The 18767-nt window shown below is 44.1% G+C and overlaps 1 protein-coding gene across 5 annotated transcripts in view; it reads left to right on the forward strand.

Moving 5' to 3' along the window:
* Positions 1 to 18767, forward strand: part of LOC122718318 (protein PALS1) — a 41163-nt gene that overhangs the window by 13423 nt on the left and 8973 nt on the right. For 3 of the 5 annotated variants that reach the window (XM_043943241.1, XM_043943242.1, XM_043943243.1), the window contains 2 exons: positions 15233 to 17234; positions 18463 to 18636. In XM_043943241.1, coding sequence (XP_043799176.1) covers positions 15233 to 17234; positions 18463 to 18636 — 2176 coding nt within the window. Of the gene's footprint in view, positions 1 to 15232; positions 17916 to 18462; positions 18637 to 18767 lie in introns of all 5 variants that reach the window. The other 2 variants (XM_043943245.1, XM_043943246.1) reach the window with 2 other exon arrangements.

The raw sequence follows: 18767 nt of genomic DNA on the forward strand, positions 1-18767 counted from the left end.
CGTATAACATTTTTTCACGTCGCGGCACCGAAGCGGATTTGCATTTGACGGCGCGCAGGCCCGATCGCGTTGCCACCAGCATATTAGCCTCTCTGCCAATCCTTTAAAATTGCTTCCTCCTTTAAAATGTCCAATTATAAATTTTTTTACTTTCGTTCACTTCCAACTTCGGATAAAAATAAAAATTCTTCCAACTTCGTTCGAGAAAGATTTCTAAAGGATTCGGAAAGGGGAGAAAAAGGAAATTTTCGAGGCTGTTAGAAATGGTGGATCTCGCAGAGAGGTTAGGTCCGGTTCTCGGCGACACAGCTATGGAATACCGATTGCTCACTCTCCCATGGCGTTTCCTGTTCCGACCACGTATCCCTCTTTCGAAATAAGAAGCGCGCGCGGAAGAGGAGGAGGAGAGGGGGGAGGGAGAGCGCGGGGGGGCGAAGAAAGGAGAAGAAGAAAAGGAATACGAGGAAGAAGAGGGAGGATAAGGGCGGTGGCGCGCGATAACTTTGGATGACGGCATCGTCGAATCGACGCCGCATACTTGCACTCTCCTATTGTTCTCTCTCGGCCGCATTATGCGCGTCATTCGCGCCGCCTTTTATTCAACGCCAAGATCAGCGAAATACGAATAAATCCAGGATTTATTCGTTTTTAATCATTCTCGTAGAAATGCATTTGGATTTCCCCTTCCTTTCTCCATTTTATTGGGATTCCTCCTCCTCGTCTTCTTCTTCTTCGCGAAACGGCCATTTCGATTATTCCGTGATTTTGGATAAAAATTTAAATCCCATCTTTTCTCAATTTTCTCAACTTTATCATCGCTCGTTTAGATTTTTGCTCCTAGATTTAAGCGAGATTGAAAAAGAAATTTTGCGCGATAATTTATATTTTTTTATATCGATAATTTATCGTTCGAAACGTAATAATGCTCAATGACAAATAACAGTCAGTTGTAATAATTATATAATAATAATTATATATTGTATAAATGTTATTCGAGCGTTTTAATTATTTAAAGTAATAACTTTATTCGAAATTTTTAATCAGTTATTTTTTCGACGGATTAATGCTCAACTCTGATTAGAATCCTCCTCCTCCTCCTCCTTTTCTTCTAATGGCCACTTCTGTTACTCGTGATTCGAAGGAGAGTGAAGAGTATTTCAGATAAAAGTGTTAATGGATCGATGCGATCCGATATAAGGGGACGAGTTTCTTTTTTCTTACGTCGAATTTTAAGCAAATTATCGTGATGATGCTCGTTATCGGAGGTAGGTAGATCATCTCAAAATTCCCTCTCGTCTCGCGATATGCCATTGACACCATTGCCAGGCCAAGGCTTGTCATTGAATGACTCGGTGTTCGCTCATTTTTCTTTCCTCCCGATTCGAGTCGTCCAAGGTTAACCGTGAAATTGTTGGCGAATCTTGCGGTAATCTCGAACACAGGTGTGCACCGAATTTCAAGCGCCAACGATTATCCAACGTTTGTAAAACGTTGTACGGATTTCATTTCACGAATTTGGCCAATTAATTTATTTCACGGGAGATAGATTTTGGAAGATAGATAAAATTCGTCAAGTTGTTCGTACTTTAGACGAGGATCGTGAAACGAACGATACGATCTTTTCGATTACGAGTGATGATAGATGGAACGAACGAAACTTTTTAAGAAAGATTTTAACGTAATTTCGATATTCGCATCGAATATTCCAAACTATTTACTCTTAAATTCGATTCCATTCGAAATATGCAATTTTTATAATATCTGTTAAGTTATTAGCAATAATTCAAAGAAACTCACTCGTGGTTATCCGCAAAGATAAGAAATTTAATTTAGGCGCGATAAATGAAACTCTTGCTCTCTTTTCACCCGCCGGTATAATTAATAATTTCGGCGTTAAGCGTGGAGAGAGAAAAAAATTGCCGATGCATTACTCGCGCTCATCTCGAGTGCATCTCGAGATGCTCGTTCACCGCACTCTCTCGTCTCGTCTCGTCTCGTCCCTAGGAAAGTGGTTTGAACCGTTAAAGCGGCGCTTTCGTTCCTCTCCAACTTGGAAACCAGCCTTCTTTCTCCCTCCGCCCAAGCTTTGGAAAACTCGATCAACAATCGAGCGGGGAAGAAACAATCTCGATCCTCATCTTTTCTTGCGTGCGAACGAAACATCTTCCTCCTCTCGACCTACAAAGAATTCCTTAAATAGATCAAGCACATATATATATATATATATATATATCGTTTTTTGTCATATTCTCTCGCGACTTCTTAAATAGACCAAGTATTTTATATGTATATATTGAATCGTATTTTGTCATTCTCTCTCTCTCTCTCTCTCTCTCTCTCTCTCTCTCTCTCTCTCTCTCTCTCTCTCTCTCTCTCTGTGTGTGTGTGTGTGTGTGTGTGTGTGTGTGTGTGTGTGTGTGTGTGTGTGTGGTCTCTCTGTTTGTCTGTCTCTGTCTCGACACCACAAGTTGGTTAATCGAATAGTCGAGAGGAGGCTGAAGCTCGGTCAGCTGGCTGAGCGATTGAAATCTTTGAGGAGGAAGGGAGGGGGGAGGCGAGAAGTTTCTTATCGATCATTCAAACTTTGGTTGGACCGATTGGACTGGGTGATTTAAGCCGGTTAAAATTAAGAACGTAACTTTCGTTTATCGACTTTTTTTCGATAAAATGTGACGACTGTTTGTAATGTACGATCGTATATCGTCGTAGCTAATTTTCGTTTAATTAATCGAGAAAGGGGAGGTTAATTTTCAAAACGAGATAATTTTCATAACCTGTCGTATAATAAAATTCGCTGTGAAAAAAGGAAATGTGGAAACAGAATCTTTTCTTTTCCCTCTTATTATATTATTATTTAATATCATTGTATAAATTTGTATAAACTATTATATGTAATATTATTGTTATAAACGTAAAGTTTCGAGGAATATCGATAACGAAAATATTATCTTTAGAACGTGAAAATTATTTCCGAAGAATTTCAAGAGTCCGATAATATTTGTCATACAACGAAGTATATTTAATTACTCTTAAGTGGCGCAAATTTTTTTCAAGTTCAAGTGAAATTTTAAAATCGACTTTTGACCGGCCGAATCGGTCAAAATTGAACCTTCTGTTTTGGAACAGAATAACAACAGAAATTTGGATTTCGTGTCTTTTGTTTTTACGATTATCGATTAACTCGTGCAAACAAAATAATTACACTTCGATCATAACTGATTGCCAATATTTAAAAAAAATAAAAATTTTCACGTAGTTTATTTTTATACGTATTTGCATTTGTATTTATAAAATGAATAAAATAGATAAACTCGAATTAGGTTGGCTTACTGCTAGGCCGGTTGTTAGATTAAAGNAGAGAGAGAGAGAGAGAGAGAGAGAGAGAGAGAGAGAGAAGCGTGCAAGGTCAGAGAAACATCAAACGAATATTACATCGTTGAAACGCATCCGAAGATCGATCTACGTCGAATTCTTCTACGATCGATCAGCATAGTCGCAGCACGTACTTACATACCTTCTCACCTGAGGGACTGACGATCACTGCGCTCCCCTCCCCCCCGATTCGAAAGATCTCGAGACGACGGAAATCGTCATTCCTCGTCGTCCAATTCGATAGAATCTTGTCGTCCTCGTTCCATTACCTTTGAAGAGAAGATTTTCATCCCCTCTTAATCTGGAAACAAAAAGTGGAAGAGGATCGAAGCGAATTTTCCATTACGAATTTATCATTATTCATTTTCGAGGAAAACGAAGTTTTCAATTGGCGTCAGGTCGTTGGAACCTTGACAATAGGTCAGTGGCTCTTGCGAGAACGTGAGCGGCATCCGACCGTCCCGAGATTACGAGTTCGTTGCGAGTGGAATCGACGCGAATCGAATGAAAAAAAAAAAAAAAAAAAAGAGGCGAGAAGGCCTTTGAACGCGCTCGACCTATTTTCCTTTAAACGGATTCCCCCCCTCCCTTGTCGGGACGGATGGCTCGTCTTCGATTCGAAGAATCGAGATTCATTCGAGTTCGAGAGGAGTCTTGTTTTCCACGATCGACCGCGTCCGTGAAAAAAAATGTTTTATTAATATCGCGATACGGGACGGGTGACTTTTTTTTTAAATAGAATCCCGATTGATTATTCATTATATATCCATCGGGGATAATCGCTCCACTTTTTCTTCCCCTCTCTCTCTCTCTTTTTCTCTTATTAAGCCTTCTTTTTCAAACCTTCGTTTCGAAAATATGCATATACATACTCGAGCTTAAGCGAATGTTTTGATGAATTTTTTTTTTTTGCAAAATGAATTAACATTCTTGTTAGATCGAATATCGTGTAGAAAACGAAGAGCGTTGGAATAAGAGAAAAAAGAAATGGCGATAAAATGCTTCGTTTCCCAAGTGGAAAAGTTGTCGTGGCTCATTACGGCTGAAAATTGGAAATTTATTGTTCGTCCCTGTACGGAGCGTTTAAGTACCGTTTTCTGATTCGTGGAATGGACATGATCCGTGACATTCGATTAATCGGTTTGATTAACGGCCCGTCCTGTCAATCTCCCTCCACGCTTCATTATTCGTTCCCACTTAATCCTGTCAATGTTCTCGTTTCTATCTTCCCTTCCCCCCTCCTTTTCCCCTCATTTTTCCCGTCTAAAAATCCATGCAAATAAAGCTTTCGAAAGTACGACGATAATTATTATAATAATATTTGGTAAAGATCATCGTTCGTTAAAAAGTTATTAACAAAAACGTTTCTTCGAAACGTGAATTAATCTATAGATCGATGGTCAGATTAGAAAAAAACTAAGGGAAAACCCAATGCGAATCGTTAAATGAATCTTTATTTAAGCTTTGTTCGAATTAAATTTGGAAATCAATCGATATCGAAGAAAAATTTATTCAATTTTCTTATTATATATTATTATAATATATATTATATATTATATAGTATTATAAAGATTTTAAGTTAGGTCGATTCAATACGATGACCTTGATGACGTGTTAAAAAATCGAAACGAGAAGCAACATAATTATTTTCTTTTTTAGTTCTATTTATTTAAACCTTCGCTGTTTAATTACGTTTAAAAATTCGAATTTATACACATCGGAAAATTATTTAGGGATAAAGACGTATCGACGAACAAACAACGCAAATTCGCTCGACAATTAGAAGCGCATATCGTAGCATCTGAAATGCGAGGCGAAACGTCACGAGGTGATTCACTGCGAGCCCATTACCCATTATGGCGGCGTTCATCGCACCGTAGCCTCCTTCAATGGAATCGTTACGAGAAAAGCCGACCGTCATCCTCGTTTTTACCTGCTCGATGTTTACTCGTGCACCGATGTCATTGTAATGTTCTCCCCTAGCCAAAACTCCTCCTCTCTCCCCCCCTTCCGAATTTTCGACCGTGAAACGTGAAGTCCCTTAAGTCTGTCCCACACTTTTCCATTTCATCTTCTACGCTTCAACGTAATCCAATTTTCGTCGAAAAATTAAAAAGAATGTCGCTCGATTCTCTACATAATAGGAGCTAATCTCGAAGAGATTCGAGAAATAATCGAAATGGATAAAAGCGGGCGAAAAATGGAGAACTGTGTGGAAAGGGCTTTAGGGTTAGGATCCACCTGCGTTTCGAATAGCGCACCTGACAAGCGGAAGCCTATCGTCCCCTACCCAACCGAATTCACTCTCGTTCTTCGATGAAAGCGAAAACGAGACGAGACTTTTGAACGCTTTTCCCTATTCCTCTCTTCAAAACTCGAAGAACGAATTGAAAACGATGCGAGTTAGATAATATTTATCAATCGGAAATCACGCCACGTGGTAAAGTAAATTTCGTTTTTTATCTTTCCGTTTTGAGGCTCGTTTCATTTTTTCCATCGAAAAAAACAAGATCGATCGTTTTTCTCACTCGACTGACTCATCGAGAGGGGTCGAGTCTATCGTGTACACGATTGATCATCAGGTGTGCGTTGCACGGTAAGCCCTTCCGAACCGAGACCGTTCGATTGGCCACGTGCGTCCACGTAAGCGGTGCTCGATCAGTGAGAATTCGGCGTGTTTATGTACGGGTAGAAAACACAGAACATCAATCCAAAAATAACTACAAAAATGAATAATATTAATTCGTTTGACACGTTTACGTCACATTTTGATAAATTATCGAAGTAATTTTATTCGTAATTTTGTCTATCACTAGTGAAAGAAGAAAAAGAAACTGTGTTCGCTCGAAGCACTACTGTTCAACTGCTGGAAAAAAGTTTCGCGGGACGGCACAGGGGCAAGAGGGGTCCTTCGCTAGGACCGCCTATTTCCATTTCAGACGCTTTGTTGACAATCCTGACACCACACGCTACATAATAGTAAAACAGCTATAACTTGAATATTCAAAATCGTAAAAATTATTTTCATTTATAAAATTACGTTATGATAATCGTCCATGACTTGAAACTGAAATATTATAATAAATAATATTAATTAATATTATCGTAATACAAATACGATGATAGAAACAAAAATTCGTGTGAAAATAGGCGTTTCATTCCACCAGTGAGCAGTAGTTAAAACGAATAACATTAATTCGTACAAGCCGTTTGTCGCTACGCGTTTATTCCATGTTTTGAACGATAAATTATCGAAGTAAGTTTACTCGACTATTAAATTTTGTCCATCACTGGTGGAAAAAAAAAAGACTGTTCGGTCGAGTCATTTTTCAATAGGCGGACACGTGGAGGTGTGATGAAAAATGAAAATCGCGCTAGCTTTTCATTTTTCACAGAATCGATAACGAGGATACACGAAGCGTTAAAAATAACGAAATATCGGATGGCGAAATCTACGGTTTCTCTCTCTCTCTCTCTCTCTCTCTCTCGTCTGTCTGTCTCTGTCTCTCTTTCTCGAAAGAGGTTTAACGAGCTCGAGTCGGTGAGATAGGATTGGCTATGTACTCGCGCAGAAGGAACGAGAGGAGATAAGTTTTCGATATCAGGTGCCGCGACCGATAAAACGCATTCCAGACCACCAGTTCTCGCGCTAAACGCGGCCCGTGTGTCGCTTTGCCTCCACTCGGTGTTTCGCTCGGTTCGTTCACCTTCTGCCCCCCCGATTTTTTTTTTAGGGAGGAGGGCTGGATTTTGTCTTCTCTCTGTCAACGATGATCGGCTGGATACGTTGCGACTCTTGCAGACCTTGTTGGGTGTGCGTCGCGCACAGGCTAGGAATTTTCACTGTTTTTTGCAGGTAATGAGAAAAGAAAAAGAAAGTTTATAAATTGAAAAGATGGGGGAAAGGAGATAAAGAGTGCTCGTTTTCAATTTTCTTCCCATTCACGAGCGAGTTCTCTCGATATCTCCACGATACACGTAGAAAGACAGGTTTTCAGAGAATTCACGGATCGAAAGTTTGCGCGCGGAAGTTTTCTTTCAGTTCGCGTGAATTGGCGGCGCGCAATCTCGACTGGAATTCACCTGTAAAGAACGAGGAGGCCGGTGGTTATCTATGATCGATGAAGCATCCTTTGCTCTTTCGTCATCGAGATAGCTTTTATAGCAGGGAAAACTTCCTTTCCTTTTTTTTTTCTCGAGAAACCATTTTCAACGGAGGGGGGGGGAGAATTCGATTGCCTTTGTACCACCAACGTTCATTCGCTTTCGTGTGGAATGGAAAAATTATTAAATCTTCCTTCTCTTTTTCTTCCTTCCTTCCTTCCTTCCTTCCTTTCTTTCTTTCTTTCTTTCTTTCGAGCAGCCAGGAATTTCTCTTTTCCTCGGTCTCGAAGAAGAAGGAATCTGGTTACAATTCGCGGTCGCTTCTTTCATGAAATAAAAATCCCCCGTTTTTTGCGTGCACGCGTTACACGATACCCGCTCGAAATTCACCGATTTTCCACGGGTATGTGTATGACTCTCTTCATCGGTGCCCGCCTCGATAAAGCTCTCTTTCGTACCGTTGCAGCCACGGGCCATGTGTTTTGGATCGTTTCAGCTATTAGACCTCGGTCGAAGAAGGCTTTTTCCGAAAATCGTTTACGAGCAGGGGCGTACAAACAATTCTTCCGATAGGCAATGGCACCGCACTATTTATTGCTCAATTTTCTATTTTTCTATTAATTCTCTAAATTTTTTCAAAAAATTCCGAATTTCACTCTGCTCGATTATTTTCTCATCTTGTATCTCCTCCTAATTTAAAATTATAATAATTTATAATTTCGTTTTCAACTCACTCCCAATGACATTCTCTCGATCCGATTCGTATTATCAGCGAGAAGATTATGCAACCGTTTCGTCTTTCTCGCATCTGTTTACGTAACCGACTCATTACCGGACGAAACGATCGATTTTCATTAACGTTCCCCGCCCCGTTTTCCGCGCGTTACGTGAATTTCGAACGGACGTCCCCATTCCGCGCGCGAATTAAATCGAATTGCGAAACGATCGCGTGAGAAGGAAAACGCAATTATTGCGCGCAATTGTGGGATGAACTTGAAATCTGATACGATGATAAATTGCTACGATTAAATTTCCTTTAAAAAAAATAAAATAAATAAATAATGTCTTGTGGATATATCTGGATCCAAAATATTTTTGAGAAAAAAAAAATGGATTTAAATCGTTAGAAACCGATTTCACCAAATTTATTTAATACCAAATCGATATTGGAGATATTTAAACAGATCTGTGTAAGAATCTGTCGGAATCATTGTGATCTCGGTTGTTTTCCATAGTTACGTATTGTATATATCGCGTTTCAATTTTCTTCTAAGAGTAAACGCGCGATATCTTGGGTAGATAAGGAGGACAAATTGTTGACATCGGTTGCGATGTCTCTGATTATTTTAAAATTCTTCTTTCATTCCCTCGAGTTTGCCTCGAATTTGAAGAGAGTACGAATCTTGTTGTGACGAGCGGGAATAAATGAAACGCGAGCCAATCGCTTTTTCAAAACCAAAAAAAAAAAAAAAAACGAGAGTTCCGGTGATGCCGGATTCGGGTAAAAAAAAAAAAAAAAAAAAGAGGAAACGAGTTGCTTTTGTTACCGCAAATGAGGCTCTCGAATGAATGGAGAGGAGGCCTGGCATTTGTCGCAGCGAGCCTTCGCTTCGACAATGCACCTTTGTCTTCGAAATCCGCGACGATCGAACGCTTCTTCCCTTTTACAACCACGCTTTCTCACACTTTGCGAGAAATTTTTTTCATCTCGCGTCGAAACGACACCGATTCTAATTCTTAATTCAATTCATCGATTTACAAAATCTCGCGTAGAATTCTTTTGTATTATCCGAGAAGACACCGAATCCTCTTCGACTTCACGGCTCATAGGAGAATGAATAAGCTACTCGAATGTTGGAAATTTTCCTTCCTTCTCCTCGAGTCCATAGGAACCGAATTATTGGGGATGAATAATGGGAAGAGGCGAGAGAGAAGGAAGCGTGGAGAATGAGATAATCGAGGAGGAGAGGACGAGAGAAAATTCTTGAGAAGGAAGATCGGTTTCTGATGGTCCGACGCGGAGAGGACCGAGAGACTTCAATGCTAGGCTACGTGATCTTCGGAACGCAGGAGCGACGACACGGCGCGGGAAAGAGAGAGAGGGAGAACGTGGACGGTTGGGAAGGAAGGGAGAGGAAGAGGGAGGAGAAGAGAGAGAGAAAGAGAGAGATGGGCATTCGCGAAAAAGACGCGAGTTTGGAAGCTCGAAAGTAAGGTGGGAAGAAAAAAGGAATTCTATAGGAAATAAAATTTATCTATATGGATAATCGAGTTGCAAAAAATTATCGCGATGACGTGTTCTGCCTCGTGAGAGAAAAAGATGGAACGAAGAAGGAACTCAACTGGAAATTTCTGGAACCGGGAGAGTAGTCGAAGATAAGACGCGGTCGTGAAGCGAAGTGGAATAAGAGAACCGCGAGTAACATAGAAATAACCGAGAAGCGTACGATAAATTTACGGTATTTTTTGAAAAAAAAGAAAAAAGAAGAAGAAATGGAAAGAGTTGGATCCGATTTCGATCCAAAGAGTTCGTGGTTAAAAATCTCTCTCTACATTGCCACGCGAACCAGGGCGAAAAGGGAACGTTGGAAAAAAACAAAAGACGAGCGAGTCGGAATTTCGTGGGACGAACAAAGAGAGAAAGGGTGGATGACGAAGTAGAGGAAGAAGAAGAAGAAGAAGAAGAAGAAGAAGAAGAAGAAGAAGAAGAAGAAGAAGTGGACAAGAGTGTAGAAAGAAGAAAGAATAGAGAGAGAGAGAGAAAGGAATAGTCGAGCACGACCAAGTAGAGGAAAGAGAGCGAACGAAGCGTGGAGGGGTATGAAAGAGGCAGTTCCCTTGGAGGGAGGTAAGGTAGGAGAACGCGCAGCTGAAAAGTGGTGGTGACCAAAGGCGCGGTGAGCGGGAAAGAGAGGTGACGTTGAGGGACAGGTAAAGTGGTCAAAGGGAGGCGGGGAAGGAAAGAGAAGAAGAGAAACGCCACAAATGAGGAAGAGGGTACGAGAAACAGTGAGAGGGGGTGGAGTGGGGGAAAGGGAAAGAAAGATCGAGAGAAGGGGACACCGGCTTGCCTCGGCCGGAGTAAAGCGAAGCCAACAAACTCACGTCAGTTCGAAGCTGGAGGGATGCCAGCGTTCCTCGTGTGTTCTTCTATGCTTTTATACTGTTTCTATATTGCTTACGTTACACCACCGATCGACCAATTCTATTAATTTGGAAGTTGGAAAGTGCGGAAAAAAAAAGTGTAGAGAGCGGGTAGAGAGAAAGAAAGAGAGTTTAGTTCGAAAGGAAACCATTTCGTAGTGCAACACTTCGAGACAGTGAGAAGTAGTGGTAGTGGTGGTGGTGGTGGTTGTTAACTCCTCCTCCTCCTCCGTCATCGATTCTCGATCATCGAAGATACACGAAGCGAAGAGAAAATTGTTGGAATATAAAGCGACCACTTTTGTTGGTCGCGAAAAGGAGAAAGAGAAAAGAGGAGGCGTGTTTGGTGAAAGCGGAGAGGATCTCGAGACGCGACTGGCGATCTTTTGCACCGCGTGCCGATCGAGAGTTGTTCGATCGAAGGGAGGGAACACGTAGGAGAGAGGAGAGGGTAAAACGAAAAGCGTTTCGGTTTTCCCCCTCGGGTGATATGAGCAGGGCGCAATTAAGGCGGTTAACGGAGTCGGGAATACCTGTCCAACGGCGGGCCAAAACCGGTACGAGCGTTCTCCGTACGATATAGTGCACTCCTCCTCCTCCTCCTCCTCCTTTTCCTCCTCCTCTTCCTTCTTCTTCTCTTTCCTCGTTCCTCGCAGCCTTCGAAAGGTGCATACACCTTGGCAGGCCAGCATCGAGTCTGCGCTTCTCGCGCTTCTTTCCTCTCCTTCTCTCTTTCTTCGCCTGTTTCTTCTTCTTCCGTTCTCTCGTTTCTCCCGTTAAACCCAAGAGGGAGCATGGACGCGGCGGCGTCCGTTCAGTGATACGAACGCGACCCATCCATTCCTTCGAAGTGGACGAACTTCTCGTTTCTCGATCGCGCGTATATACGAGTGTGAGTCGCAAATCTTTCCGCGGATCGTCGATTGCGTGTAATACGGTGCGTGACCGGAGGAAAAGTGGTCGGTGTGGGTCGATGTGGAGGGGAGCGGGGAAACCGATCTACGAGGTGGAATATTTGTGCGTGTGGTGCGATCCGAGGGCGGTGGGAATGTACGAAAGGGCGGGAACAGGGAGGTGATACAGGAGGAAGGATCGCGTAGGAGAAGAAGAAGAAGAAGAAGAGGAGGAAGAAGAAGAAGAGGAGATGAGAGTGGAGGGATGAGGGATGAGGGAAGAGGAGATAGAAGGAGAGGAAAATGAAGATATAGCGAGCGATTGAGATTCTTAGCTCGTTCGTTGGTTGGTCGCACACCGAGCGCTAGCTGCGAGAGCTGCTCGTCCGTCCATGAGGTTTGAACGAAGGACGAATTGTCGAGAAGCCACGCCATGAGAATCCTGAAAACGCTACACTGGTAGGTGTTCCAACTACCGACGTTCGCGCGTTGTCTTTCTCTCCACTCTCTTCTACGCAGCTATCGTCGTCGTGTGCGCATACATACATATATACACATTATATACACACGTACATATACACGCGCTTTTTCTTATTTCGACGTTACGGCGATGCAAGTTGCCGCTTTTATCGAAACGCGTTCACGACCGTGAGCGTTTTTGAAGCGATTTTGCTCCCTACGACGGATCGTTGAGTTCTTTGTATGGAAATCGATTCGAGGAAAACCGAGGTTTTGCCGTTTTTGTCTCCTGAGAATCCTTCCTTTCCCCTTCCCTCTCTCCTTTCACGGACGTTACCGTTTGCCGGAAGTTAAAAAGGTATGTCTACGAGGCATCCTGCTACTCCACGTGTCCACGATCATTTCGAACGTCATCCGGACACATGCGTAAATTCAATAAGTGCATTTTATCCAAAACTAACATCATAAAAGATTGTTACACGATAATGTCCGTTCGTGGCGTGGATCATTACCGTGGAAATACGAGTATGAGGTGTTTGCCAAAGCGGTCGTTAAGGAATAACGGTATCCACGAAATATTGACCATAATTCTACGAGTTTTCAAAACTCGGTTAACACTTAAGACTGTCTCGGTTTCTCGGAATTTCTCGTACTCGCCTAAACACGGAGAGAGTTGCATAATAGATTGGAAAAGCCTTGTCCTCTAACGGGCTAAAGCGGCGTTACCTGGCCGTTCCACCTTCGCCAGGTACGGTTCAGGCTCCCTGTGGAATTCTTGCAATTTAGCTTTTGTGAAGCTTGCTCGATCGGCTCTTAAATATATCGGGAAATGGAGTCGTCTAGCTTTTCAGTAGACGCTGTTAGATCGGAAGTGTCGGAGCGGAATCGTAGAGCAAGATGGGACGGTTTTAGCGAATTCCTTAGAAGAAGAAGACGGCCGAAGAGAGTTCGAGTGCTGAAGAGGCGCAACGCGATTAGGTCTGTCCCAGCTTTTCAATCTCTCTCGAACGACGACGGGGTACTTCGTGGAACGTATTCCTGGCTGGGATAAAAGCCTCTTCGTCTCCATTCTGCGAAACGAGCTCCATTGCTTTCTTCGAATTCTCGTACGATGCGGATAAACTTTGCTTTACGTATATTATTTATTTATTTTTAAAGGGAAAACAGATCCACTTTTATTCTTTACTTAAAAAAAAAAAAAAAACAATTTTTCCGATTAATTATTTTTGGAAAAAGAAAAAGTCGCGAAACGAAAATGGATTTGAATTGAGTCGTTCCCCGGAAGTGCCCCATCGAATCGACACAAGTATTGTTGTGTGTTCCCTTCTTAACAGTATAATCCGTATTTATATATAAAAGCAGCCACCGGCTAGCCTAGATATCAGCGTTTTCCTGCTTTAACCGAAGAAAGAGAGAGAGCTGGTCGAGTTTCCCATTGCTGAGTAGCCGCCACGTAGATAGATTGCACGTATATGTACACGTTCCCCGCATACCAACCGTTTGTCACTCGATACGTTTTATCTTTTTGTCGTTCCGTCTACCGGATCGCATATTCTTCCAGCGTTGTCCCTTGCTCCATCGTCCTTGATCGACCACGTAATGATCACCACGATGACGAATAATCGGAAAATTTCTCTCTTTCTCTCTCTCTCTCTCTATATATCTATCGTTACTACCTTCTATTCGAACGAGAGGAAGAAATCGGAGAGAATATTCGAGAGAACGTGGATCCATGTTTGAAAAGAAGTACAGAGAAAGCACGTGAACTCGTTTACAGGCGCGTATCGCGTGCGCGTTTTCCGTCGCTTTTGTCCCGAACTCGGCCATTGTCTCGGCTCTCTTCGGATATACCCACTCGTGGAATTCACGTGGCCGCCACTTAGGGTACGGGCGTAATGCCTGTCGCGCCTCTTGTTCTTCGCTCCCCTCCCTTTGTAACTGGATCCACGCGGTGGAAAAAAATCGTATTCATTCCACGAATTCGTCCTGGACGACCTTTCGTCTATAGAGCGTTGAGAATATCGCGTTCGATATTTTTCAAAACAAACGGTTAGTCGTTATAAAATAAATTATCCTTTAACGATTATTAACAAAAAATTCTGGCAACGTTTTAAAATTAAGCGAGGAATTCCATCTGTTCGAAACCACGCGAAAGTCACGATTGTAACGATCGAATAATTTCAGCTCGATATTCGGCTGAAATTTCTAACGTGTTATTCATTCGCTGCTCTCATTCGACCGGTAATAACCGACGTGTGAATGCCAGGCCGCAGCCGCAGGAGAACGAATTCTTGCGAGTTTTCTAAACTCACTTTCGAAACCTACTTCTCCTTTCTTCCCAATTTTTCTCATTTCACGGAGATTGACTTTTTTTCGTCGGATGACCGAGAAGTTTTTCCAATTATTCCTCGACTGTCCAGAAGGTTGGAAACTCGATGGAATTCGATCGAATTTTATCCCTTCGTGACTCTTGTAATTTTGTATTTCATTTTATGGAACAACGAAAGTTAAAGATATTAAAGATATTGAAGCGAAAGCAGCACAGTTATTTTTTAATCTCTCGTTTTCCTTTCGGATTCGATAAAACTTCCATCGAGGCGAGCATTTCCGTTCCACGTTTTAAATGTCAACAAGTCGAAAGGATCGCGCGGGTAAATTGCACTTTATAATTACCAAGTATATCAAGGGGTAAAATATGAAAAGGAAAACCCCTTCGTCAGAGGAAAGAAGCCAGTGTCGCGTAAATTTTTACGTAGCGATTCTTTCTTGGACACCGACGAGTTATCATTTTTTTATAAACATCCCCTCTTTTTTTCTTTCAATCAGTCAAACAGGGAACGAAAGAATTCGAAGAGGATGGGAGTTTCTAATAATTTATAATATCTTCTCTCTTTCACGTAGCCAAATATGGTAACCCATGTATCGTTTTTCCCAGTAATTCGCTTGCGTAGCACCAAGTATTTTTTCTCTAAACTTTTTGCTAAATATACGGTTATCCCTGATATATAATCCCTATGTATATATATATATATACACCTATGTACTAAAAACGTATTTTTAATCTTCTTTCTTTTCACCTCGATGAAACACACCTATTTCCATTGCGTTGGTCGAAACGAATTCGAAATTGAAGAAAAAAAAAATAAACAAATTTAAAAACACGCATAATATGTATATATATATATAACGAATTCGTGTCAACCAAGGGGCAGCGAAGAAGAAAGAAAAGAAGTGACAGTTTTTTCTTCAATTGTCTCCAGGTCCCGAAGGCGTAGCGGCAGTGGCTTGACGGACACACACTCGCAGCAGCAGCAGCAGCAACAGCAGCAACAACAGCAACAGCAAGTGCAGGAGAACAACAACACCAGCTCGAAGAAGGGGCAGGAAGGGTTGGGCCCCGATGAGATGTGGGCCCCTGGCGGGCTAGGGCCTCACCGGGAGCTACCAGTCGACGTGCCCGACACCCTTCTTCAAAAGGCCTACCCCAACAAGGTAAACAGCCGCTCGTCCGATTTCAGGAACGAGCTTCTTCGTTCTCCTCCCCGTAGCGCTAGCGACCTCGACCTCTCCCTAAACCTTAAAAACGACACCCTTAAAAAATCGCCGCCGCCGCCGCCTCCGCCTCCGCCGCCGCCGCCGCCGCCTCCACGCATCAACAACCTAGACAACCGCGCTAGAATCGATCCGAACAGCGAACCGGCCATCCGGAACGGTCAGCCGCCGATGCTCAAGATCGAGCTGAAGATCGAGAACCGCCTCGAGGACGAGGAGGAGAGAATCGTCAAGGAGGTGGGCAGGTACGATACAACTACCGATTTTAACCCTCCTTTCAAAGATTTCGAGGACGAGGAGGAGGATCAGGAGGAGGACGAGGGAGTGAACGAGGAGGAAGAGGAAGAGGAAGAGGAGGACGATACGCGGACAACGGAAGGGCAGAAGGAGTCGAGCGTCGATCTCGACGTAGAGGAGGATTATCCGTTCGCGAAGGAGGATTATCCAACCATGTTGAAGACTTGTAGCGACGACTCGGCCAGCCCGAGAAGCTCCTCCGGCAGATCGGACAGCACCGCCCCCCTCGACACCAGCCTGGTGCTGAGACACGCGAAGACGCGTGGCAAAGGCTCGCCCACCTACGACGCCAGGCGGATAGATCTCGGCTCCCCTTGCCGGGGACCCGTCGTCCCGGAGATCAAGGTGGCGCCACTCTATCAGAGGCCCACGAGCACCACCACCACCACCACCACCAATAACAACACCAATACCAACACCAACACCAACACCAACACCACCACTTCGTTCGATAACCCCGCCTACGGTTTGGCCGATCTTCAAGATCTCCAAGGATTTTTGATGAGATCGGACGAGGTGTCCGACCTGACTCGATTGATCGACGCCGAGCAATGCCCCACCATCCCGAGAATCCCGCGTGCTACTACCGAGCAAGACGTTGTTGCTTGTCTGTCGACTCCCTCTCGCGGCAAGCAGGATAAGTTAAAGTCGGAAACGAGTTGTCCGTCGATCGTTTCGACGAGCAAATCGACGGTTGGCAAGAAGCAGCAACAACAATCGTCGTCGAGCGGTGGTCACCACCATCATCACCAGCACCATCACCACCACCACCACCATCACCATCATCATCACCGGTCGAAGCAGAAGGGGGGGAGAGGTGGGGTGGAAGCGGAGGAATCGCTGATACGCGCGGGCTCGAGCGACGACCTCGCCGGCATCGAGTCGGGCAGCAGCCTCTCCTCGTCCTCGAGGCGGCAGCACCAGCAGCAACAGCAACAACAGCAGCGGCCGAAAAAGAAGAGGCATCAACAAATCTCGAGCGGCTATTCGACGCTGAGGAGCGACGCGTCCACCGTCGATCTCGAGCACGTGGACCGTGGTAGCTTCCTGGTGGTCGGCGGCAAAGCCTACCGCGAGGTGGCCGTCGACTGCCCCCCCGACTTCGTCCCCGTCGCCAAACGCCACCCCGTCTATCCCCCGCCGAACAAGAACGGGAACAAGAACGCGTCACTGTTACGACACCCGAAACGCGACGGTGGTGGTGGTGGTGGTGGTGGTGGTAATAATAATAATAATAATAATAATAACAATAATAATAATAATAATAATAATAAGATGGTAGTGAACGGGGACGAAGGGGGGGCGAGTATCGTGTGCGCGAAGTACGATCGTAGTAGTAGGTTTCAACTCGGTGGCAAGCCTGTTACGGATCTCGTACCGGGATCGCCCGTACTCGAGCCCTCGTCGAACAAGGTAAGAAGGTCCAAAGTGAAGAGTATGCTTTTCCAACGCTTCCTCTGCACTCTCGTCGCCACGCATCACCCCGCATCGCGCTGCACGCTTCCGCACGCAACCACGCCTCGCGCCACTAATCGCTCTTGCTCTAACCGTTTGAAAATGATGGACGAGGAGGGGGACGAGGAGGAGTACGATTCGTGGTCGGTCCACTCCTCTCCCTGCCTCGACGACACAAACTCTTGCACCGTTGTCCGTTTTTCGAACGGCGAGGATGGGGAGGGGGGGAGGCTCTCCTTCCTTCTCTCCGCGAATAAGCGATCGACTCGAGGAAGAGGAGAAGGAGGAGAAAGAGGAAGTAGAAGTCGAGAAACGGACGAGAATTGTCGCAACGAATTGTTGCGCGAGTTGTCTCTCGCGCATGCGCAAAACAGGACTAACTCGAGGCTGTCGCTCGAGTATCACGGGCGTTCCAAGCTCGATCTCGAAACGATATCCTTGCTCGATCTTGGCAGATCGAGCCGCGGGTTCGAATTCACCGAGTCGAGTTTGATTTCGCGGTCAAACTCGTGGGAAAATTCTGAGAGAAGGAGAGAAGAGGAGTCGAGAACGCCGGATCGGGGGAGAAGGAGGATAATACGTACGTACGCCTCGCGCCATCGCTACGATCATCATCATCAGGTTGCCGAGGTAAATCAGGTAAATTCTTTCGCTTCTGCCCTTTCGCTTTCTTCTTTCGCAAGGACCATGATTACAAACTCTTGCAAATCTTGCTCTCGATAATTGAATCGGGGAAAAATTCAGCAAGAGTTAATTAATGCATGCGTAGAGAGCTTAGAATTTTTGACGAGCATGCCCAGCTTGTAGATAGAAAGAATCCTAGAAATAGATCCAGCGACCGTCTCTTACTCTTATAGGAGGAAAGGTAATATACACGTGCACGTGCTCATTATTGCATGTGTTTTTCTTCCTCCTCTGTTACAATAAATCTCGCGTTTTCCCTCGATCGTTGCTCTTCCGACGTGGCCGAGAAAGGAAGGTACGGTACTTCTTTGAAAAAAGAAGAATCGAGAAAAGAACGATCAAAAACAGGAGGAGAAAAAATTTTCTTTCTTTCTTTCTTTCTTTTTGGGAGAAGGGAGGGGGGAGGGGATAGTCGCGATCGCGGCGCCCTGTGTATGTACCTTGGGGTTGCTTTAATGCGAGCCTCTGTTTTTTTTTTCCTCCCTTTGAAACGGATTTTTAGACCGGTCTGAACGGGGTGAAACCTGCCATCCCCCCGAGAGATCAAAAGAGGGCACCTGCCAGACCGCCGAAAGATAACCTACGTTTGTCCACGCAGAACAATAACGTGGAGAGCACCGATAACGCGAATGCCGAGCCTACGCAACAACAACTGCATTCCATCAGAAAATACCAGGTACGAGCCTTTTCTTTTTTTCTTTCCTTCTTCTTTTCATTTTTTCTTTCATACACCATGTCTGTTTTTCTCTCTTCGTCTTCTTTCGACACAAATATATATCGCGATTACATCTTCGTATCTGCTTCATG

This window comes from Apis laboriosa, unplaced genomic scaffold (genome assembly GCF_014066325.1).
Source record: "Apis laboriosa isolate Shangri-la unplaced genomic scaffold, ASM1406632v1 scaffold5_cov152, whole genome shotgun sequence".
NCBI lineage: Eukaryota > Metazoa > Arthropoda > Insecta > Hymenoptera > Apidae > Apis > Apis laboriosa.